At 48.5% G+C, this 24,382-nt stretch overlaps 1 protein-coding gene across 3 annotated transcripts in view; it reads right to left on the reverse strand.

The window, feature by feature from the left end:
• Positions 1-24,382, reverse strand: part of GANAB (glucosidase, alpha; neutral AB) — a 46,659-nt gene that overhangs the window by 5,923 nt on the left and 16,354 nt on the right. For all 3 annotated transcript variants that reach the window (XM_015422711.1, XM_015422710.1, XM_015422712.1), the window contains 16 exons: positions 22,996-23,089; positions 22,429-22,525; positions 21,095-21,275; positions 19,887-20,040; positions 15,697-15,932; positions 12,895-13,021; positions 11,052-11,131; positions 10,786-10,929; positions 9,850-9,946; positions 8,464-8,565; positions 8,075-8,318; positions 6,152-6,216; positions 4,804-4,880; positions 3,151-3,225; positions 2,293-2,406; positions 2,089-2,201 (listed from right to left, as the gene is read on the reverse strand). In XM_015422711.1, the coding sequence (XP_015278197.1) occupies positions 2,089-2,201; positions 2,293-2,406; positions 3,151-3,225; positions 4,804-4,880; positions 6,152-6,216; positions 8,075-8,318; positions 8,464-8,565; positions 9,850-9,946; positions 10,786-10,929; positions 11,052-11,131; positions 12,895-13,021; positions 15,697-15,932; positions 19,887-20,040; positions 21,095-21,275; positions 22,429-22,525; positions 22,996-23,089 (2,000 nt within the window). The remainder of the gene's footprint in view (positions 1-2,088; positions 2,202-2,292; positions 2,407-3,150; positions 3,226-4,803; positions 4,881-6,151; positions 6,217-8,074; positions 8,319-8,463; positions 8,566-9,849; positions 9,947-10,785; positions 10,930-11,051; positions 11,132-12,894; positions 13,022-15,696; positions 15,933-19,886; positions 20,041-21,094; positions 21,276-22,428; positions 22,526-22,995; positions 23,090-24,382) is intronic.

A 24,382-nucleotide genomic window follows, 5' to 3' on the forward strand; every position in this document is an offset into this window, starting at 1 on the left:
TCAAAAGCCAGTCGAATCCGACTCTAGGGTTGCGGTGCTCATCTCCGTTTCAAAGCCGAAGAGCCAGCGCTGTCTGAAGACGTTTCCGTGGTCATGTGGCCGGCATGACTAAACAAGGCGCACGGAACGCTGTTACCTTCCCACTGAAGTGGTACCTATTTATCTACTTGCAATTTCTTGCTTTCGAACTGCTAGGTTGGCAGGAGCTGGGGCCAGAGACGGGAGCTCACTCCGTCATGCGGCACACTCGGGTCTCGAACTGCTGAACTAGTGACCTTTCACAGCCTGCAGTTCAGCGTCTTAACCACTTGAGCCACCGCAGCTCCTGGAATGGGAGTGACAGACTGCTAAAGGCACAAACCTACAGAGCTGCCTGACACAGAATCAGACCATTGGTTCTTCTAGCTCAGTACCAAATCCTGTGGCCAGCAGCAGCGCTCAGGCAGGGAAAATACCATTCCCAACACCTGCAGCCACAGAGTCTTCAGCTGCATGTGAGCATAAGAACCCACAAAACTCTATGACTCAGTACTTTTCAAGCCTAACAATCCCTTCTCAACACAGAGCATTTATGCTGGCCAGATTCAATATATTTCCTTTGGCCGTGGTCACAGGTAGATACAAGGCAAGATTCTGCAGATGTCTTAGCAAAGAACCTGACTCTGTTCAGCATAGGGTTGCCAAGTGTGAATTGAGCCGCAGTGGGGGACTCCCGGCTGGCGGCTGGAGTGCGCGCGTGCGTGCCGCATCCACATCACCCGAAAGTGACGCGGGCACGCCGGGCATGCTGGGGGCGGGGCCATGACCGTGGCTCCGCCCCCAGCGTGCCCGGCGTGGTCGCCTCACTTCCGGGTGACGTGCACGTCGGGGTGGAGTTCCCCCCGGGGCCCAATCCGCCGCCAGCAGGGAACAGGCCTCTGGGGCGGGGGTTTCCCCGCCCCCCGGGGGGACTTGGCAAGCCTAGTTCAGCATATCCTCTTAAACTGCCCGCTGTTTACTCAGCTACATTCACACTTGATTAGCCCTCTCCTTCAACTAAGGCTGCGACCAATAGAGGCACTGAATTCTTACTAGTGGATAAAAACCCTGAAGTTATTGAGCAGGTAGCAGAGTTCCTGGCAAGTGTACTTAGGGGCCTAGAAAAAAAGGAAAGAAAAGAGGGAAGAGGAAAGGAGGTGGAGAGTGAGTGAAAGAGATAAGGTGTATCTATGATCCCTCTCCGGATAGTTAAGTTTCTTACTGCAACTGTTTTAATTACTGTGATACTCGAGATTACTGTTCCAAACTTTTATCACCTTGCCCTATTATTATTTCTATATACAATGTTACAAATCGTTGTACTCGGTTTCTATTTATTGGCATATGGGCTGATTTGTACTGTTTTCTTTTTAAAGTTATTGTTATGCCAATAAAGGTTATTGGAATTGAATTGGAACGTAAGAAGAGCCCTTCTGGATCATACCCGGGGTCTATCTAGTCTAGCATCCTGTCTCGCACAGTGGCCAACCAGTTCCTCTGGATGGTCAACAATAGGGCATAGTGGCCGAGGCCCTCCCCTGAAGTTGCCTCCTGGCTCTGGGATTCAGAGGATTAGTGCCCCCCCCCCACCAGTCAGTCACCATGGCTAGTAGCCATGAACCTATCCCCTTTTAAAGCTGTTTATTCCTGTGGCCATCACTACATCCACTGGCAGTGATTCCCACATTTTAATCACTCTCTGCGTAAAGAAGTATAAAGAAGCCCATAAGCTTCATTGGATGCCCTCGAGTGCTAGTACTTTGGGAGAGGGATAAAAAGTTCTCTTTGCCAACTCTCTCTACCCCCAAGCATAATTTTATAAACCTGTATCATCCCCTCCCCCCCCTTAGGAGTCTTTTTTCTAAACTGAAAAGTCCCAGGGTCTTCAGCCTTTCCTCATAGGGAAGGTGGTCCAACCCCCATACTGGGAAATGAACTGGGATTCCCTGTATACCAACCACACAGTGTACAGCTTGATATTCAGCCATGCAAATCTGAAGTAGTACAGCCCGGGGACAGGTTTACCACCTCAGTGTGAAAGATCCTTTGACTGGGGGGTCGGGGGAGTACCTGGCTGTCAAGGTGTTGCCAGAGAAACTGAAGCGGCGATGTAGGTACTGCCCCTTCGTCTCGAAATTATACGTGTGCCCGTCGTCAACAAAGAGGTCCCCTTTCGCCGTACCCTGCAATGGGAAATTCAGAAAAAAGATTGGAAAACCCTGTTGACTGAACCGTAGGGTGCAGCTCTGCAGACGCAGCTGATGACACACTGACCTGGGGGCCCAAGGCCACATAGAGGGTGTAAGGGTCGTTCTGCATGCAATCCGAAGACCGTCGGACTCGCTCCTTCCTGGCCACGATGCTGCCACCACGTTGGTACACGGGGATCTGCAGAGGGAGACTAGAGTCAGCACTCAGGGAGTGGCATGTGAAGAAGAAAGCAATCAGGGAGCAGGAAGACCCGGCCCTCCTCCACCCTCAGGTGCACATGAAGCTGCCTTGTACTGAATCAGACCAGTGGCCCACCAAGGTCACTATTGTCTACTCAGACCGGGAGCAGCTCTCCAGGGTCACAGGTGGAGGTCTTTCACATGTCCTGCTACCTGGTCCTTTTAACCGGAGATGCCAGGGATTGAACCTGGGACTTCATAAATGACACTGGCTAGGGAAACCTTATGATGGTTCAATTGAGTAAAATTGCTAAAAAAAAAAATTCTCAGTCTGTATAGCTGAGTAGAATCTTTGAAAACGCTGAGATAACAAAGTTTAAATCAGAAGAAATTATGAATGGTATATTTAAACATTTAAATATTTGATTTTTATACATTATAAATAAAATATATTACATATATATATTATTTATATATTATATATATATATTATATTATATAATTATATAACATTCTGGATATGTATGAGGTACTTAAATAGATTAAAAAATGATGTCGAATAAGTTACCCCAGTATGTAAGTTTGTGCTTGTTATGTTAGTTTATTTGTTTTGTCCTATAAAATAAAAAAAATTATAACTTTACAAAAAAAAGAACCTGGGACCTTCTGCACGCCAAGCAGATGCTCTGCCAGTGAGCCATGGCTCCTCCCCCAATGAAACCCAATCCCTTCTCTGACTTACGCTGCTCATGGTGACTGTTAAATAGAGGGTCTGAGGAGCATGAAGCTTCTGGTGGGTGCGGACATCATACCAGACCTGAATGGATAAAGGGAAGTGTTAGCAAGAAGTTCCCCATAAAAATTAATGGGGGGGAGGGACAGACAGGACTTTATACAGCAGGGTGTTTAGGTCATACAAACACGATCCCACTGCAGGCACACAATTTGGACTGCTTCAGGTGGGGTAGCCGTGCTGGTCTGAAGCAACAGAACAAAGTTTGAGTCCCAGTGGCACCTTTAAGACCAACCAAGTTTTAGTCTGGGTAGAAGCTTTCGTGTGCAGGAGTGTGTGTGCACACAAAAGCTTATACCCAGAATTAAACATTGTCGGCCTTAAAGGTGCCACTGGACTTAAAATTTGGACTGCTGTATTCTTCTTTCAGTTAAAGTAACTCCAGTTCCTTGCACTAATGATTAACATTTGGGGGAGGGGGGAATCAATCTACATTCGACTACCATGGGCTCCCCAATTCAAGCAATAATTTGCTTTTCTGCACTGGTGATCTCTCCACTCAGCTTCCATCTTTCATTTACCCAGAAAGGTCTTTCTACTAATCCTTGGCTGACAAAACACCCCTACTCTGCATCACTGCAAACCATCTGAAAAAGTACACTGACAAACACAACATGCTTCGTATCGATTTGCGCCCTGCAGCCTAAGAGTGGGATTCATTTCCTTAGCACACAGTTGGAAGCCGCATACTACTGAGGCTGCTGTTTGTCCTCAGAACATAAGAAGAGCTCTGCTGGATCAGGCCAGTGGTCCATCTAGTTTGCACTGGCAAGGCGGGATACAAATTGAAGGTAAATAAATAAATAAATAAATAAGCATCCTGTCTCACCCAGTGGCCAACCAGCTCCTCTGGAGGGCCAACAACAGAGCATAGAGGCCAAGGCCTTCCCCTCATGTTGCCTCCTGGCTCCGGGATTCAAAGGCTTAGTGCCTCTGAATGTGGAGGTTCCCCTCAGCCACCATGGCTAGTAGCCACTGGTAGACTGAAGAAGAGATTGGATTTATGCCCCGCCCTTCACTACCCAAAGGTGTCTCAGAGCGGCTTACAAACTCCTTTCCCTTCCCCTCCCCACAACAGACACCCTGTGAGGTAGGTGGGGCTGAGAGAGCTCTTGACAGAAACTGCTCTTTTTCAAGAACAGCTCTTATCAGAGTTACGGCTTGCCCAAGGTCATCCAGCCAGGTGCAAGTGGAGGAGTGGGGAATCAAACCCGGTTCTCCCAGATTAGAGTCCATGCACTTAACCACTACACCAAACTGGCTCTCAAGTTACCCCAGTATGTAAGTTTGTGTTTGTTATGCTCATCCACGAATCTGTCAAATGCCCTTTTAAAGATGCCTATGCCTGTGGCCATCACTACATCCTCTAGCAGCGAACTCCACATTTTAATCACTCTCTGTGACCAGGCCGGGGTGTCTCTGTGACTCAGTTGAGACATCGAGCATGCCAACCCTCTGCCATGGGTTTCTTGTACATTTGGAAGCGCAAACCATAGCTCAAAGTCTAAGTTACAGTCAGCACAAATGATGTTTGGGGGCGCACTGCCTGAATCAAGCACATCTCTGTCTGTGCCTCATTCATACCCTCCCTGCCCCGCTCACCTCTCCTTTGCCAGGCAAGTAGACCTGAATGCCTCGGGCCCCTTGGGCCGTTACCGGGTGAACCAACAGCGCATCACCTACAAGGAGAGAACAAGCATATGAACAGGAGACGTGGAACCTGGTTTCACACCAGGGTAGGGTGGAAAAACTTTTAAAAACAAAGTTTTGCCCCTCAGTTAATGTGAAAAGATAGAAGTTAACATCTATGATTTTTTGCAGCACTGGCACCTGCAGACGATTATAAAAAATGTTTTTATAACGTAACTGTGTGAGCATGATCAAGATGGGTAGCCGTGTTTGTCTGTCTGTAGCAGCAGAGAAGAGCAAGAGTCCAGGAGCACCTTGAAGACTAACAAAATTTGTGGCAGGCCAGGAGCTTTCGGGAGTCACTCCTCACTTCTGTGGCAAGCGCGGACCATCCCAAAGTACATTGTAATGGATTTGACACAGCAAATGGGCATCCCTATGGCCCCGTATATTTATTATTTCAGAAAATACAGAGTGCATTTTGAAACAATGAAGTGGATCACTGCAGGAAGCTGGGTTGGTCTATGGGGGGGATCTAAAAGCAATAGGATAACCACAGGTTGTGGGGGGGGGGTTAGAACCAAAAAAACCATGACCAAGCAGCAAGCAAACTTTGAAGATCAAGAACCACAGAGCTGTAAAGCAATAACAATAATAAGGTTAGAGGGGGAAAGCTTTTACTTGGGCATGGCTGAAAGTCTGCAGCAATCCCTTAAGATTTTAGATTCGTTCCTGAAAACTGACCCAAATTATTGCTGGCTTTTGTCAAAGGAAACAGCAGCAATTGGATCTGTTTCAATAAACTTCAGTGCAACCCAAGGGTTTTTTTTAAAAAAAAAATTCCATCCAGTACAGCCTAACCTCATTAACCCATCTACAACTGGTCTTTCTGTTATTCATCTTTTTGGGTTTCTTAACAACCAGCTGGAAAAGAGAACTCTGAGGAATCCAAAAACATGGATAAGATGTTATGATATGTTATTTGGGGCTAACATAAGGTTGCTTTATGGATATCACTTACTTATTTCACTAGAAGAATTGATCGAAGAAATTTAATTTTGGTGATCTTTTTCAACAGCCACAGAGGGGCCAGAAATACTAGGCACCAGTTTGCCATGCATTGTTAGAAAGAAAAGTCATTTGCCATTTCATTCCTGTTTAAAAGCCAGAACCAAAATAGCTTTTAAATTTAAGTAGGCTATCAAGTTCTCAGCCAAAAGCTCTGGAACCAAGACAGATAGCGGGTGATGGAAGATCGAGGAGGGCAGTGAGTAGGACAGTGATCTTTCAGCCTCTCTACCCCGGGATCCACTGAACTCACCCAGAAGATACTGGTCATCAATGCTGAATGTGGTCACATCCTGGGGATATTCCACCCAGAGGGGTCTGCAGGGAAAAAAGAGGGGATATCAATAAGAGAGAAACAGATGGGGAAACAATCCCCTACGCAGTGGGCTGGTTCACACGTGATGTTGAACCATGCTTGGCAGCGACAAACAAGCCCCATCCTTAAGCACTTATTTCGTTACTGACTCCTGCTTTGGGCAAAGCTATTTTGAGCCTCCTGCATCAGGGAAACGTGCTATTAGTAGAATGGATCCACAGAATCCAACCTGCATTCTGCTAGTACGTCCAAATCGGCAGCTGTGGCTTGTACTTCCTTTGCAAGCCAAGACTGAAAACCACGATTCAAAGCTGGCTTGGAAATCCTGGATCGGAAAGGAAGCGCGAGCTACGGTTTGCCAGCTTATGTCAAAGGAGGACTTTTGACAACATGCAAGAGGGCAGGGGGAGCAGGAGAGAACAGGGGTCATCCTTGCAGTGCCGCCTCTGTTTGTATGAAGTGGTTCAGAGGCTCAGTTCAGACACCACACCAAACTGTGGTGGAAAAATTAATTTTTTTTAGTATGGTGTCCAAATAGACAAACCATGAATTAGAAACTGTGGTTGGGCACGGTGTCTGAACTGACAAACTATAAGCGATTGCCAGGGCCCTGCCCCCAGAATGCCCCCACCCCATTCTGACCAGACAGAAAACACAAGCAGCTATAAACCAGTGGAGGGTAGTGGTTAAGAGCATAGGAATAGTATCAGGAAGGCCCAGGTTCGAATCCCCACTCATGCCATGGAAGCTAACTGGGTAACCTTGGAACCAGTTATACTCTCTCTCAGCCTAACCTACCTCACAGGGTTGTTGTGGGGATAAAATGGAGGAAAGGAGAATGATGTACGCCACCCTGGGTCCCCACTGGGGAAAAAGTCAGGGTATAAATTAAATCTTGGTTTCTCTTCTGTACATTTCAAAGCTCAAATCATTATTTGGGTTCTAAAGGATGGTTAACTACAGGGCATGGTTTGGCATCAAGTCAAGAGATAAAAAATAAAACCAAGGCTGATGGTGCAAAATCAGATAAAAATATATTTTATAACGCCGTTAAAATTCCCAAACAATTCTCTATCCGTTTCGCCAACAGTCTTCGAAGGATCATAGAGTTGGAAGGGACCTCCAGCGTCATCTAGTCCAACCCCCCTGCACAGTGAAGGAAATTCACAAATACCTCCCCCCGCACCACAAGACCCAGGTTCCATGCCCAACGGATGACTAAAATCCTCCAGGATCCCTGGCCAAAACTGGCCTGGAGAAAAATTGCTTCCTGACCCCAAAGTGGTGATCGGCATTTTCCTGGGCATATAAGAAACGGCCATGAGAACAAAGCACTGGTGCAACCCTTCCTGCCCGCCCTCTCATGAACCGACTAAGTTCACAGATCAGCATGGCTGTCAGATGGCCATTCGTCAGGGGAATCTGTTCGTCTTGCAGTAAGTCCTCAGAATTCCTACAAGATGAACAGATTCCCCTGACGAAGCCTGATAACGAAACACATAGAGAATTGTTTGGGAATTTTACCTGATTTTGCACCATTGGCCTTGGCCTTATTTTTTAATCTCCTGCAACTAGTGCAGCCCTTTTATTTTCTTCTTGGCATCATGTCAAAAACTGGCTCCCCTGACCACATAATCCTACCCCAACCATACGTATTTTAAGGTGAAAAGCAGAAATTTGGTATTTGTTCAGTTTTGGATTTCATAACGGGAAAACACCAGGTTTCTAGGCCTTATGGCTACAAAAAAAAATTGGAATTGCTCGACAGAACGCTTCATTTTCTCCATCCTACACGTAGCCAATTGGATGCTACCCTTTCACTTTCTACCCTTTCGTACATGAAGAATCCAGTTTGCTTACCTCATGACAGGCTGGCCCGTCCGGTAACTGTGGTAGAAGGCTGTGTACCAGAAGGGCAGCAGGGCGTAGCGCTCGCGGATGGCATCCCGGATCAGCGCTTTGTTCTCCTCACCGAACAGCCAGGGCTCCCGGCGGATGGTGTCCACGTGGGCATGCGCACGGAAGAAGGGCTGATAAGCTCCCACTTGGTACCAGCGCACCAGCAGCTCCGGCTCTGGGCTTTTGAAGAAGCCCCCCACGTCAGCTGGGGACAGATTGAGAGAGGGAAAGACGGCGCGGGGGGGGAATGCTTTAATATCCCTTTGGCGCGCTATTCCTTTCCTAGACTCACGCCCACAAACACAGAGGCCTGCCCTGTATGGCGCAGGCCATTGCCTGCCAACACTCACCTCCACAGAAAGAGATGCCCACAAGACTGAGGCTTAGACACATGGGAATGGAGATCTTCAGATGGTCCCACTCGGCTGCATTGTCCCCTGTCCACACAGCACCTGCAGAGGAGGAAGAGGGCGTGGCAGTGAAGGAACCATGGGCAGAATGCCACTTTATCACTTGTAATGACGGCCACAGGAATAGCTTTAAAGGGGTATTAGATAGATTCATGGAGGATGTCTTATCAATGGCTACTAGCCATGGTGACTGAGGGGAATCTCCACATTCAGAAGCACTAAGACTCTGAATCCCACAGCCAGGAGGAGGCAGCATCAGGGGAAGGCCTCGGCCTCTTTGCCCTGCTGTTGGCTGTCCAGAGGAACTGGTTGGCAAGCTGTGTGAGACGGAATGCTGGACTAGATGAACTACTGGTCTGATCCAGCAGGGCCCTTATGTTCTTCCTGCTACACAGAAAACAGGGTCTTACGGGCATATGAGCCTGCCTTAAAGTCAGGCCAGAGGTTCATTTTTGCCCAGAGCTCTCTCTTCTGACTGGCAGTAGTTTCTTCAGGCTCACAGATACAAAACAGTCTTCCCCTGCACATGCTTGAACCGGAGATGCTGAGGATGAAAGCTGAATGGGGGGGGAAAAGTACTACAAAGCTTCACACTACGTAACTGTAATGGACGGGAGATGTCACCTGTTAAAGATGTGACGTGTGTTACTTGTTTCAATTAAGTAGGAGATCATCTGCTTGAAAATCCAACTGATAGGTTTCCCAACTTGCATTCTTCTCATGAAGAGATATTTCAAACAGGGCAATATAGCGGATGCCTGTTTGGTGAGGAACTGTCTTGAACATGCACCCAGCATATAGTTTCAGAAGGCAGCTGTGTTGGTCTGAAGCAGAAGAGCTGGCTTCCACAGCACCTTAGAGACCAACAAGACTTTCAGGGGATGTGCTTTCGAGAGTCGAAGCTCTGACAAAGGGAGTCAGAGTATCCGGCAAAGGGAGCTTTGATTTTTTAAAAAGCTCATACTCTAAGAATCTTGTCTCAAAGGTGCCGCCAGACTCAAATCTAGCTCTATAAAGCACACACAAATGTAATCTTTCCCCCAACAATAATCATTTTCTGAAGAACCACTGGTTTAAGAATGTCCTTTAATAGGGGAGGCATCTTGTCCATTATAATTAGACAGGGTGGTGCTTCGTCGTACTTTCCCCCCATTCAGTTCTACACTCCTTGTATTTCCTCTTCGGTGCCGTTTTGGATATATCTGGAGCATGACTCAGGGGACTGAAGCTGGCAGGAAATCCACCACGAAGCTACGGCCCTCCTTTCTCCTCCCGCTGAAAAGTCTTCCTGCTCTCCCACGCACCAACGTGTACCCAACCACTAACCGTAACGCTGGGAGCCGGCAAAGAATGCTCGAGACAACACGAAAGGCCGCTCCACACCGCCCGACCGCTGCACCTGCCCGAGTGCCGTTGCCATTTGCTGACGAAGGGAGAAAAGAGATCTTAGCTAAAGAGATAGCTGAGAGTCTGTATTGGGGGGCAGCCCCCTTCGTACTATTCCTCTTCCTTCCTTCTCCCTGAACAGAGCGCGTAGACAGGCCTGGGTCTGCGCTGCCAATTCAGAGGATCCAAAAAAAAGCATAGCATGTGGGGCTCACAGCTCAGCTTCCTGAGAAGATCAGCTTTCATTATTTTATTTTTTTTAAATGAGCAAGTTTCTAGCCCTTAAGGTACACTTGGATGTGGGTAAGCTGTGCCTTTGGAAATCTCAGAAGCTGACAGGATCAGCAAATAGTTATTTCCGGAAGCTGGGATGGAACTTTGATGCCTGGCAGAGCTTTCCCTCCAAAGAGAGCTCAGCATGGTAAAAAGAGCCTCTCTCTCTCTCTCTCTCTCACCCCCCCTCTTCGATTCGTGCAAATCAATAGGCTAAACTGAGTGCATGTGTCTGGCCCAAAGTCACCTCGTAAGCTTTGTGGCCAAGCTGGGACTGGAACCAAGATCTCTCCCCAGGCCTAGTTGGTTCCATTGCCCTTCCTTTCCTACTCTTCTCCATGACTAACAACACCTCAGTAAATCTTATGAAGTTATACACATTTCAGAAGCACGAAGAATAAAGGGAAGTTACAGGCATCTGCTCCATTTGCACACTTTGGGAAAACAAGGTGGATTTTATCCTGTCCCCAACAGTCTCCCATCCAGATCAAACTGTCCACTCGCTTTAAGTTCAACAACACTGCAGCATCAAACCTCCCGAGACTATTCGGAGACGTGATTCGTGGGCCCAGAACCCTGAAGAAGAAAGCAAGCCACACTCACCACGTACAGCCCATAAAGGTTGTGGACGTCACGGTGCTCCCAGCCCCCCTTGTGCACGGCGTCCTTGTGCATGGTCACCTCTGGGCCGTTGAAGACAGAGGGCTCGTTCATGTCATTCCAGGTATAGAGGTTCTCCATGGAGCCCTGGAGCAGCAGAAGAAGGAAGGAAGGAAGATGCTCACATCAGTTGAGCACGGGGCAGGGGGCGAGAGTCACGCCACAGCCAAAGAGAGTAGGTCCCCCAAGGGGACTAGCAATTGCCCTACCTCATACTGATCATAGGCAAACATGCTGGACCACCAGGCACGCATCTCAGGGTTGGTGAAGTCAGGGTATCCTGCTGAGCCTGGGTGTATGGAGAGTAAAGCACAGATTAGGGATGTGGGCTGGCCCTTAGATGAAACCTTGGGTTTATCCTTTTAGTTCTCATCACCAATGTGTTTCTGCATTTGTTCAACCCAGGTCGCTCTTCCCTCAAGTCGCGGGCTAGAGAGGCTCCTTGGGGCAAAGATCTTTGGCTTTACTTACACCATCAATTGTTACGTAGACCGCTGGCCCCCCTGACCTGTCCACAGCACTGTTCATGACCTTTTTCCAGTGCCCTGCTGTCCTGGATATTACTTGGGTACTTCAATCAGGCATGGGTTTCAGTTTTATCTGCTATTGCTATTTATTGTTTTATCGTTTATTGGTTTTATGTTGTGAGCTGTCCTGAGCCCGTTTTGGGGGTAGGGCAGCAGGGTACAAATTCAATAAATTAAATAAATTAAATAAATACCAAGGGCCTTGAACAATTATTATTAGGTAAGACTAATTACATTTGCCCACATGCATCTCTCGCCTCCTTTTCTTGCTCATCTGTTGGGGCTTGGAGGCAGGGAGTCAGTATGGTCTAGTGCAGCGGCTCCCAGCTTTACGGTATGCTGACCCAGAAGTCCAAATTGACTTGGCATGGTGACCCATCCAAGGCTGAACCCCAAGCAAGTGGCACTCCGACCTACACATCCTTTGCATATGGAGGTTACATTCCAGCCTCTACCCACCCTTTCCTTCTCCATTACTCCCGCTCATCCCTCCTATGATTCTAAGAAGCCCGCTCTAGCAACCATCAGGACATGCTTTACTTGATCAGCAAGTATATGCAGTGAAGAAGAAAAAATACCAACTAATGTATGACACAGAAGACGCTGTTTGCAGGGTTAGATGCTGTTTCCAGGGTTTCCATGATCCCCTGGTTGGGAAACACCGGTTTAGTGCTATTATGATCATTCAATTTCTGAACTGTCCCATCCCTGAGTACACAGAGCTCTGGGCGATTTACAACAGGTTAAAAACATAGCAAATACAATCTAAAATCAACAGATCAGTTAATCCTAATTGCACAATCTCCAGATGGCATCTGTACTTTAGTCTAAGAACCTGCTCTGGACTGTTCTTCCATCTCATGGGCAGGCTAGGAGGAGGCTGAATCAGGCAAGACGGAAAAAGAAGAAGAGGGTGCCAGCTATGATGGAAAACCTTTGCTGTCCTCAACCAAAAGCATGCTGTCCTCAACCTCTGCCTTACGGGCCCGGCGGAACTGCATTAAGTCCCACAGGGCCCTGATGGAAGCATGCTGGTTACCATGTCAGACTGTAATGGCAAGGGGAGCTTGTGGTTCAAATCCCCGCTCTGCCATCAAAGCCTGCTGGGTGACCTAAGGCCGACACGGTAGTCTCATGGAGATCTGAACCGGGGTCTCCCCAGTCTGACACTCTAACCACTGTGCCACACTGGCTCTCAAAGGTTGCCTTGGAGATGTGCACTGGTGGCAAGGCAGGAAAGACATTTCTGAAGGAACGAAGAACACTGAAATCTTTGGACTGGCTCCCACGTTCATCCCCTGCGACCTCTGGGTCAGGGACCTCAGGGAGGAGTTGTTGGGGGAGTCTGCTAACAGTCAAGGCAGCCCATTCTGAGCTAGAAGGACCAATGGCCTAAGGCCACTTCAAGTGTTTATGACAAGGCTGGCCCCGGCCATCCAACCCAACGACCAGAGAAGTCCCCATATCTCCCCCGCCCGCCCCCCGGCTACCCCAGCCCCAGACTTCTACAGCCCCTCACCCTCACCTGGCCAGCACCAGCCTTCATAGTCGCTGCCGTCCTTGGTTTTGGTGTAAAAGTCGCGGGAGCGGATCTCGTTGTGGACTCGGAAGTTGCTGTCCACCTTGATGTGAGGGTCCACGATGCTCACCATCTGGGCCGAGGAAGGGAGTGCAAAACGTGTGGGGTTAGGGAGCATAAAGGTAATGCAGAGGCACACCCCTTGTCCATATGACCAATGGAAAATACAGACACACACACATATACACAAACACATTATTAGGCAAAGTAAGACATTTATACACACACACACACTTCTTACTTTGCCTAATTCATTCTGGCTCTGGTAACCAAGCAAGGAGAGCTTTAGGTCCCCAGCCCTAAAGTTATCTGGCTGTCTTTGACATAGGGGCAGGGCCTTTTTGGTCCTGGCCCCAATCTGGTGGAACTCTCTGCCAAATACCATCAGAACCTTATGGGACCTTATGCAATTCCTCAGGGCTTGTAAGGCAGAGATGTTCCTCCAGGAATTTGGTTGAGGAGAGCAACAGTTTCCATCACAGCTGGCTGGCACCCTTTCCGCTCCAGTTGCTTCTCATATCTGCTTTGCCCTCCTCTCCCCTGCTCGTGAAACGGCCAGCAGTCTGAAATGGGACCAACTAATGCACGCCATCTTCTTGCCTGAAATATCTGATTAACGTTTTAATTATTTTATCCCGATGTTTTTATGATTGGTGTACATCACCCAGAGCCCTGCATTGCAGGGATGGGGCAATTAACAAATTTAATACATAAAATAAAAATAAAATAGGCTATGCAGAGCATGGAAGCCCTGGCATCCAACCACAGCTCTCCCCCCCTCCCCCCTTTTTTGGCAGACGTTGCCTTCAGAATGATTTATTTAAAACATTTATTAGCCACCTTTCTAACTTATAGGCACTCGAGGCGGCTTCCAACGTAAACGACGACAAAGCTTGTGCTTCTAAGCGTATCTGTACAAGTGTAGCAGCGGAGTCACTAAGGTCTGGTTTGCCTGCATCTAAGACTGTGCCTCGTGCCGGTTGTCTCTGTGCAGGAATCATCTCAGCCCAGTTTAGAGATTACCAGCTCGGCACAGCTGCAAGGTCTGAAGGACGCCTAAGAAGCTCCTAGAGCCCAGGGCAATGAGCCGGTGTGGTGCGGCAGGCAGAGCATCAGACCAGGCTCTGAGAGAACCAGGTTCAGATCCCCACTTTGCCACAGGAGGTCGCTATATCTAACACCACCTCACAGGGTTATTGTGAAGATAGAATGGAGGAGAGGAAAACCAGGCGAACTGCTTTGGGTCCCCACCGGGGAGGAAGGCAGGGTACAAATTATACAACGTAAATGTTACCCATAACAGCCAACGGCTCAATGGTAAAGCACTTGATTTGCAAGTACAATCTGCCAGTTCTGAGGTAGTAAGACTACGACTAAGACTCCAGGTCGCTGGACGCTCAGTGGAAGAGACAGGACTGGGGCAGACAGGCAGGTCCATGTGTTATTGGGGAAGAGCTAGAAGCTCAGTGGCAGAGCATATACTTTTCAGGTTCAACACTGCAGGTTCAGTCCCCAGCATCTCCTGCACTTCTGCTTCAGACATACGCAGGGGTCTTGTTGTAGAAAAAGAGCTGCCGGAGCTCATTAGCATAACTCATTAGCATAACTTATTTGCATATGCCACGCCCCCTGACATCACCGGAAGTGACAGAAGGCCACACCCCCTGACATCACCGGAAGTGTGTCAGAAGGCCCGGCTACTTACCCTCCTGCTTCATCCTCATTCCCAAACAGAATGAGGACCGAAGCAGAGGGCGGGGTAAAGAAGGGGGCGGGGCTTCACCACGTGACCGCCCCGCCCCCTAGAGGTTCTCTTCCGGAGCTCCGTACCTGAGAGCTCCCCCCCGACTAGAGCCCTGGACATACGTATTCTATATGAAACTCTGCTTATAGGGGGGGGGCCTGTGGCTCAGTGGTAGAAAACCTGCAATACTTGCAGATGTGCCCAGGTTCAACCCCTGGCATCTCCAGCTAAAAGGCTCTGGTGGGAGATGATGTGAAAGGCCTCCCTCTGAGACCTGGGAGAGCTTCTGCCAGTCAAGACAGACGACAATGACCTAGAAAGCCAGTTTCGTGTAGCGGTTAAGAGAATGGACTCTGATCTGGGAGAATTGGGTTCGATTCCCCACTCCTCCACATGCAGCTGCTGGTGTGACCTTGGGTCAGTCGCAAGTTCTTTCAGAGCTGTTCTCTCAAGAGCAGTCCTCGAAAGAGCTCTCTCAGCCCCACCTACCTCACAGGGTGTCTGTTGTGGGGAGGGGAAGGGAAAGGAGACTGTAAGCCGCTCTGAGACTCTGAGTGAAGAGCGGGGTATAAATCCAATCTCCTCTTCTCCTTCTTGACAGGCCAAAGGTCTAACTCAGCACAAGACCGCATCATGTGTTTGTAAAGATCCAGTAGCTCTACTATCTGCTCAGTCTGGTAGCGGCTCCCCAGTAGAGAAAGTCCTTTCCCAAACATCTGCTGGAGTTCTTGAACTGCAAGTGTTGGGGACTGAACCTGGGACCTTCTGCGTACAAAAAGCAGGCAACCTACCACTGAGCTGTATCTCTTTCCCACGGGAAGCAATGCCAATCAGAGTGGGTATCACTAGAACAGACAGAAAGATGATCCAAACGATGGCAATGCCTCTCAGGAGGCAGGCGCTGGGGGAAAGACCAAGATGCTGGGGAGCTGCTGTCAGTCAGAGGAAACAGTGCCAGTTCTAGATGGGCTGACTCGACATACAGCAGCTTCACACAGCCCTACCTTGCGCCTCTTGGCCGCCAGCCGCTGCAGCATTTCCCGGGGATGGGGGAACTTGTTGGGATCCCATGTGAAGTAGCGCTTGCCGTCGGCGTGCTCGATGTCCAGCCAGATGACGTCGTAGGGGATGTCGTGCTCGTCGAAGCCGCTGTCCACAGCGCTCACGTCATCCTCGTCATTGTAGTTCCAGCGGCTCTGGTGATAGGCCAGGGCGAAGAGCGGAGGGAGGGCCTGGGTGCCTGAGCAAGAGGGGATCGGATCAGACCTCAGCCGGCTTCTGCCTCACCCAGAATTTGTGCTCTGGGCTCAGCACGTTTCAAAATCCTGCACTGTAATAGCGAGCCCGCTTGCATTTTCTTCATTGACACAAGCTGTGTTTTCTGCAGCTGCTCACGAGAGAAGGGGAATGAGATAGTCAGATCCTGCAGGTCTGTTCTGCAAGCTGCCTGGCAACGGACAATTCCAACAAGGGCAGAGCTGTTTCCCACTTCTCTGCTCCTCACCAGTGTTCCCTCTAAGCTGAGTTAGTGTGAGCTAGCTCACAGGTTTTTAGCCTCCGGCTCACACATTTTTGTGTTTGCTCAGGAAGGATGGGCTCCAGAGCAAACTAATTTATGCAGTAGTCAAATTGCCTGCTCACAACTTTAATGCCATAACTCACAAAGTAGCATTTTTGCTCACAAGACTCTGCAGCTTAGAGGGAACATTGCTCCTCACTGGCCATCTTTAAGCAGCGGCTGGACAAACACTTGTCAGGGATGCTCCAGGCTGATCCTGCATTGAGCAGGGGGTTGGACTGGATGGTCTGTATGGCCCCTTCCAACTCTATGATTCTATGATTTTTCCCCAGCAGCTGCAACGCGAACTGCCTTCTAGGAGTGAAGGAAGGGAACATATGCCTGCCTGGGGAGAGACTGTTCCATCCAGGACAGTGCTGTTACCACCGCCTGCTCTGCCTTATGAATTAGTTCATGAGCAAGTTAGTAAGCAAGTAATGGGAAAGAAGTTATTGTGAAATTGTATCACTCTGTGTATCTCTGGAATTTGATTGTCTGTTTTTGTATTTTTGTGTGTGCGCGGGCCCATGCCTGGAAGTCATGGTGACCTCCGGCAACTCCTACTGGGGCACAGAGGATGTTCAGAAAAGTGGCCTGATAAGCCTGCCTCCGGCCTCCCAACCCTGGTATTCTCTGGAGGTCTCCCATCCAAATATTTCCCAGGGCTGGCCCTGCTTTGCTTCCGAAATCTGATGAGACCTGGGCTATCCAGATCAGGGCAAATTCGATTGTCTTTTCTATATTTTGTGCATTGTAAGCTGCTTTGGATCCATACCGTACGGAGAAAAGCCAGTTAAAAGTGTCCTGAACAAATAAATCACAACACTTTCACCAATGTTCCCTAAGCTATGGAGTCTTGTGAGCAAAAATTCTACTTTGTGAGCTTCCAGCATTAAAGTTGTGAGTGAGCGATTTGGCTACTGCATAAATTAGTTTGCTCTGGAGCCCTCCTTCCTGAGCTAAGACAGAAATGTGTGAGCCAGAGGCTAAAAACTTGTGAGCTAGCTCAGACTAACTCAGCTTAGAGGAAACACTGACTTTCACTCCAGTGCACAAACTGCTTTCTCCTGATGCAAGACGTATTTCTCTCTGCGTTGGGGGCAAAGGGCCACCAGTAAAGGAAGAGATTCATGGGACCCAACCCCGTAGATGGCACTGAAGCACTACCACCTTGGCCAACTGAAACCTTGCCAAGATTCCCCAACTCACCTACGCACTTCCTGCACACACTTAAAACAACAATACCCCACTGTTCCCCATCTCAGTTTAGACACTGCACCAGGTTACAGTCGAGCTCCCAGACTTACAGCTGCCAGGCATAATTTAGGTACAGCAGCTCATTCCCGTGTCTTTTTTTGCCTGCTCAGTTCAGCGCTTCAGGCTTTGGTTGCAGCAGCATTCCGAGGCTGAGTGAGGGTGCTACCTCTTGTTTGTCAGTTCGGCACAACCCATTGGTTGGCAGGCCCACTTCAAAGCACAGATTACCATTTCGATTTGTCAGCCCGCTGGAAAGCACCTTGAGTACTGTGTGCAGTTCTGGAGGCCTCACTTCAAAAAGGATGTGGACAAAATCGAGAGGGTGCAGAAGAGAGCGAGGAGGGTGATCAGGGGTCTGGAGACTGAGCCCTACGAGGAGAGGCTAAGGGCCTTGGGAATGTTTAGTTTGGAGAAGAGGAGATTGAGGGGGGGACATCACTGCTCTCTTTAAATATTTGAAAGGCTGTCATTTGGAGGAGGGCAAGGAGCTGTTCCAGTTGGCAGCAGAGGATAGGACCCGAAGCAACGGGTTTAAATTACATGCAGAAAGGTATCGGCTGGATATTAGGAAAAGCTTTTTCACGGTCAGAGTGGTTCAAAGGTAGAATCAGCTGCCTAGGGAGGTGGTGGGCTCCCCTTCACTGACAGCTTTCAAGAAGAGGCTGGATGAATATTTGTCAGATGTGCTTTAGGCTGGTCCTGCATTGAGCAGGTGGTTGGACTAGATGGTCTGTATGGCCCCTTCCAAATCTATGATTCTATGGTCTGCCAGGACGGACGTCACACCAAACACCAGAGTTAAGCCAGACAGCACACCGAGCCATAAACTTAGCCTTAAGGACTAGAAACATGCTTAAAAAGAGAAAGCTGATCCATCCCAGAATAATGAATCCTGTACCTGGGGCTCAGTTCTACACTTGTATTTATTTGGAACATTTCTATCCTGCCAAACAGGTCCCCCAAGGCAGTGACTATCTGAAAATTCCCCTTCTGCTGCCATCTTCCACCAGGGGGTGAAGAGACTTTTGTTTCATTTGGCATTTCCTCAGTGACCCTTCCTTCCTAACCAATCTTTTAATTGGTTGATTTTACGTCTTGCGTGTATTTTAACTGCTTTTATTGTTTTAATGGTGTGCATTTTTTGGGGAGGGGTTGACTTCAATGGTTTGGAAATGTGATTTGATCTGAGCAAGTATGTTTTAAATTGTTGTCACCCTGGTGCCCCCTGTGGGAGCAGAAAGGTGGGTAACAATTGTTAGTAAAAACAAACATTAGGTCATTTAAAACCAAATACACATACAATAATTCAGTAAAAACATATAAGCACACAACGCCAAAACCAGGGAAGGCAAACGAGACTTACTGGGGGCAGGCCAAACAAAGCATTTCAATTGTAGCCTCCCCTGATGAGGACACCACTTCCACACGGCCCAGACTGAACAAACTTAAGAGTCCAGCGGCACCAGTATCGGAGACTGTGCAACAACTGGTGCAATCTGTTATAAGTTCTTTGTTTTAATGTTCTAATGAACTATTTCCTACTGTGTTCTTTGTGATGCCCGATGGCCTAATTATCTGTTGTGATCCGCCCTGAGCTCGTTCGCTGGGAGGATGGAATATTTATTATTTAATGGGCTCAGGGCAGGTAACATCAAGACATGTAACAATAAAAATCAACTGAACAATTACTCTAATTAAAAATATTAAAACCAGAAAACAATGAAGACAATTAAAGACAGCAAAGCAAGAATTCAGACCCTCCATAAAAACTGGATAAATGACACCGGTGTCCTATCCACATAATCCCAAACTTCACATAAGGTTGATGGTCTGGACCGTCTTTATGTAAGGCAGTCTCTATGTAGGCTCTGTACAAGAAGGCCAAGTAACTGGGTGTCCACCGCCTCGAAGCAATATAAATTTTGAAAAATAAATAAATAAACCGTGCTGGTGATGAAGCACACATACCTGGGGTGCTGTACACTGGGCGCACAGCGGCAGAATTAATGTGAATAAACCAGGCATCTACAGCAAATGAAGCCTGAACTCTCCCTAGAAGCTAAAACGACCAAACTGAGGCTATCATACTTTGGTCACATTAGGAGAAGAGTCACCAGTAAAGACAACAATGCTAGGAAAAGTGGAAGGCAGAAGGAAAATAGGAAGACTCAGCATGAGATGGACGGACTCAATCGAGCAAGCCACGGCCCTGAGTTTGCAAGACCTGAGCACGGCTGTTAATAAGGTCATTAATGCGTAGGGTTGCCACAAGTCGCAAGGGACGACATTTAACACCCCCCACCCCCAGCAGGCATCACAAACACTGGCCCTGTGAATTCCTTCAAAAGCACAGCGACATAAACCTCTCCCCGCACTCACCCGTGAGGGATGCATACTGCCTGAAAATGTCCTTGGGGGACGGCCCCAGCAAGAGAAACACGTCGATGATACCACTCTCCGACATCCATCGGACGTCCGTCTGAGGGGTCTCGCCTCCACCTTGCATGTAGTCCAGCATCTTCCCAAACAGTGTCTGCAGACGTGCGGAAACAGGCAAGCGGCGCGTTTACACAGTGCTTCTGGAACCATTCTGTTACAGCCTTTCGGTTTTCAAGACCGAGAAAGCAGCTTGCCTAATAATGCTGCCGAATGAGTTTATGGCAGAGGCAAGGTCTTACAACCGCTTCCCAGCGGCTCTGTGAGCAGTAATGACAGCAATGACACATTACAAACGTGTACACAAGAACACGCAGTTATTCAGCAATGAACACCTAGATTCAAATCCAGCAGCACCTTAAGAATCCAAGAAGATTTCTAGGGTATGAGTTTGCAAGAGTCAAAGCTCCTTTCGTCAGAGTTATTACTCTTGAAAACTTATACCCTGGAGATCTTGGTGGTCTTTACGGTGCTACTGGACTTGGATCTCGCTGTTCTGTTGCAAACGAACACAGCTACTGCCATCTAAAAACAGCAATAAACAAGCAACAACTGGAGCTCCGTTTTTTTGCCATCAGTTCACAACTGACAGGGGGAGCCTATCGGGTTTTCAAGGCAAGAGGCCATTGCCTGACTCTGCATTGAGACCCTGGACCTCCTTGGGGGTCTCCCACCCAAACACTAACCAGGACCGACCTTGCTTAGCTTCTGAGATCTGACAAGATCAGCCTAGCCGGGGCCATCCAGGTCAGAGTAAGAGTTCCCTAGGTAAGCGTAATTAAGACTAGGGAACACTTAGGTGATAACATCATGCAGAAAACAAGTTTGAATCAGCACTTCCTGATCTGTAGCTCAGTCTCTCGGCCACTGCACGGTGAACAGGAAACAACGGATTCTCCCCACCAGTTTTGCGCTGAGAAATCCACTAAAAACACCCTCATCGCAATGGTCTCCCCTCCATTACAGACTTTATTCCACTGTTACTAGGGGAAAATGTGACGCCCCTTCTTTCAAAGGTGCTCCTGAGACACCCATAAGACCATCTCCCCGACAACCCATGAGAGGGGAAAAGGAGAAGCTCACGTCTCTATTCTTTTCGGGCACCGTCCCCACCTAGCTCCATTCTAACCCCATCCCATCCCCACCAGTACCTTGCCAGCTGTGTTGGAAGTGATGTCCACCCAGGTCTCCGCCGCATTCAGCCAGAAGATCCCCAGGGTGCGCTGGGCATTGTGAGCCAGGAGGACGGGAACCGAGCCGTAGAGGGCCATGGGATTATAGAGCTCGTACTGGAAGACGTCCAAGTTATAGAGGCGGTACGGGTCTCCTCCCCTAAGAAAGGTTTCGGCAAGTTAGGAATGCCAGAAAAATAACACGTCCTTCCTTTTATCGGCGGCACCTCCACACCATCCATCCCATAACTCAGGGGTGCCGTGGCTCCCGCCAGCATCTTTCCTGGTGTCCCGCCTAATGTGTTTAGAAAGTGGGTGGGGTCGCACGGGGGTCTTGGCCAGCAGGGCTTCTAATGGGCCACTGGAGATCTGATTTTCTGTGCAGATTAAAATAATACTTGTTTCGGGAAACAGCTGCCACAGTGTGTCGTTTTTATGTCCCTTCTCCTCTTCTCCAGTAGAAAAGAGCAAGAGTTCAGCGGCACCTTAGAGTATCTGAAGAAGTGAGGAGTGACTCACGAAAGCTCCTCCCCTGCCACGTATTTTATTAGTCTGTAAGGTGCTACTGGACTTCTACTGCTACAGACAGCCTAACATGGCTACACATCTTGATCTCTCTCTTCTCCAGTATTTTTTTTTTAATTACCCTAGAATTTGGGCTTCCTGTATATGTGAGACTCCACCTCCTGAGGTAGCCATTTTGTGGCTGGCTCCACCTTCCACAGCAGCCATTTTGTGGCTGCGCCCATCACCCTGTCTCAGGATGCCCACAGGCTGAAAAGGGCTGGAGACCCCTGCCTGTATCGTGACCCTTCGATATGGACTTCAAGGTAGCCAACAAAATGCAAGAAAAATACAAGCCAAGCAACAAATCCAGAAAGACAGCCTGGATTCACAGACTCTTTTCAGCCTTATGAAGCATCTTTCCAAAATGTACCAGACAAAGCCACCTCAACCAAAAACCCTCTTTAAAAAAAAAAAGGGAAGTAGGGGCTTTACATGCTTTTGTAAAAACAGAAACAGGGCAGAAATGGTGCTCCTCCAGGGAAAGCCGATTCATATCAATTGGTGTACGGACCTAGAAAGTCCTCGAGCGAGCAGAAGGGACTCACGTAAGCCCCTCTGAAGGGATTGGGGATGGCAGCGGACCAAAGGGATGTGATCAGAGAAAGGGGTTCCTACTGGGAGAAATGATCCTTCTGTTCCAGCTAAGACTGAGGTGGGGTGAGGAGAAGATTCACTTCTACCTCCTGGCACCAACAGCTTAAGCTCCACTAGAAGACCGTCACAACTGCAGCCAACCCCCTGCTTACTCGGTCGTCCGTAGCCGGAGGTTTTCTGCGTGTTCCGGGATGCCATACACGTTCTCTACACCTGGGAGTGAGAAGTCTAGCCCCACAGATGTTGGACCTGGTTGGAATGAGAAAAGACAGGACATTAGCTATGGGGAATGGGGAAGAGTTTCAACATCAAGTACCAAGCCCCTGTGCTAAACCACTGCTTGCAATACCTATCGCCAGTGCACACCCCTCCAAGCACCCATCCCTCCTCCATCCACTGCCCACTGAAGCCAGCCGTGCCAAAAGCCAGATCGCCCATTATACTGATGGACACTGAACTTGTTTGTGTCACAATTTCACTAAGCAGTATTATTGTAATACGAGTATTCCTTCACTGAACTTTTCAAACTGTTGAAAAACCATCACGATTGCTTTTTAACAATGAGTTTTGGTTTATTAAATTTTAAATAAGCATATCTTACAGAACCTATGTCTTTTCTTCAGGGTCTCAGAAAGGCATTTGTACTGATGCTTTGGAAATGCCTTTTTAAAAATTCTGTCACTTGATCGAAGGACATCCAACCCTTCCAAGGGTCTTACCATTAATCTTGCTATCCGTGTGGGTCTTGAATGTTTCTTCCCATGATCCTGGTTCCTCCTCAGCCTCGTCCGCCTCTTTGAAAGCTTCCTCAGACTTCAATGACAAAAATGACCAAGTCAGAGAACTCATATCTATGACGCACTTCCAATCACAGTTTAGCCTTTTACTGACTGGGTGAACATGTGAAGAAGGGTTGGTTTTTATACCCCGCTCTTCACTACCTGAAAGAGTCTCGGAGCGGCTTACAATCACCTTCCCTTCCTCTCCCCACAACAAGATACCCTGTGAGGTAGGTGGGGCTGAGTGAGAGAGCTGTGACTGACCCAAGGTCACCCAACTGGCTGCACGTGGAGAAGTGGCAAATCAAACCCGGATGTCCAGATTAGAGTCGCCCGCTCTTAGCCACTACACCACACTGGCTCTCTGAAACTGTCTTACACCAAGTCAGACCATTGGGTCCATCAAGTTCATTATTCCCTCCTCTGACTGGAAAGTACTTAAGTATTTGAAGGGCTGTTGCTTAGAGGAGGGCAGGGAGCTGTTCCTGTTGGCAGCAGAGGAGAGAACTTGCAAAAATGGGTTTAAATTAAGGGAAGGATGGTACCGACTGGATCTTAAGAAAACCTTTTTGACAGTAAGAGTCGTGCAAGAGTGGAATCAGCTGCCCGGGGAGGTGGTGAGCTCCCCCACACTGGCCATCTTTATGCAGTGGCTGGACAGACATTTGTCAGGGATTCTTTAGCCTGATCCTGCATTCAGCAGGGGGTTGGACTAGATGGCCTATTTTGCCCCATCCAACTCTGTGATCTGTGATTTTATGATTCTATTTTATGGTAGTGGCCCCCCTGGGGTCTCAGGCAGAGAAAGGTCTTTCCCAGCAGTGGCTGCCTGAGATTCTTTAGCCAGAGGTGCCAGGGACTGAACTGAGAAACCGAATGCAAGTGCCAGGAAAGACCTCTCTCTGCCCAAGATGCTGGAAAAGCCACTGCCGATCTGAGCAGATAGTACCAAGCCTCAGCCCACTTCTACTACCTAACCTTACATGGACACTGCAAGGTTTACTTGGGACAGCAGCAATGCTTCATAGAACATTATCACTCTGTAACCTCTGTAACAGCCCTGTAAGATCAGCTGGTACTATCCTTGTATTACAGGTACTTGACTGAGGCTGAGCAACAGAGGCTTGCCTGAGACCATCCACGGAGTCTGCGGCAGAGACATGATCTGAACCAGGGACCACCTGATCGCAGGTCATTCCTTCAGCCACTGTGCTTCACCAAACTGGTTTTGAACTCTCGGAAAACACGCACTGTACAAATGCTGAGAAATGCATAAGTGCATCCCTAGAGAGGAGCAGCAGGTTAGGCCCGTACGCTTGCCTTCATT

Source organism: Gekko japonicus, unplaced genomic scaffold (assembly GCF_001447785.1).
Source record: "Gekko japonicus isolate JY-2015 unplaced genomic scaffold, Gekko_japonicus_V1.1 scaffold2762, whole genome shotgun sequence".
Classification (NCBI taxonomy): Eukaryota; Metazoa; Chordata; class Lepidosauria; order Squamata; family Gekkonidae; genus Gekko; species Gekko japonicus.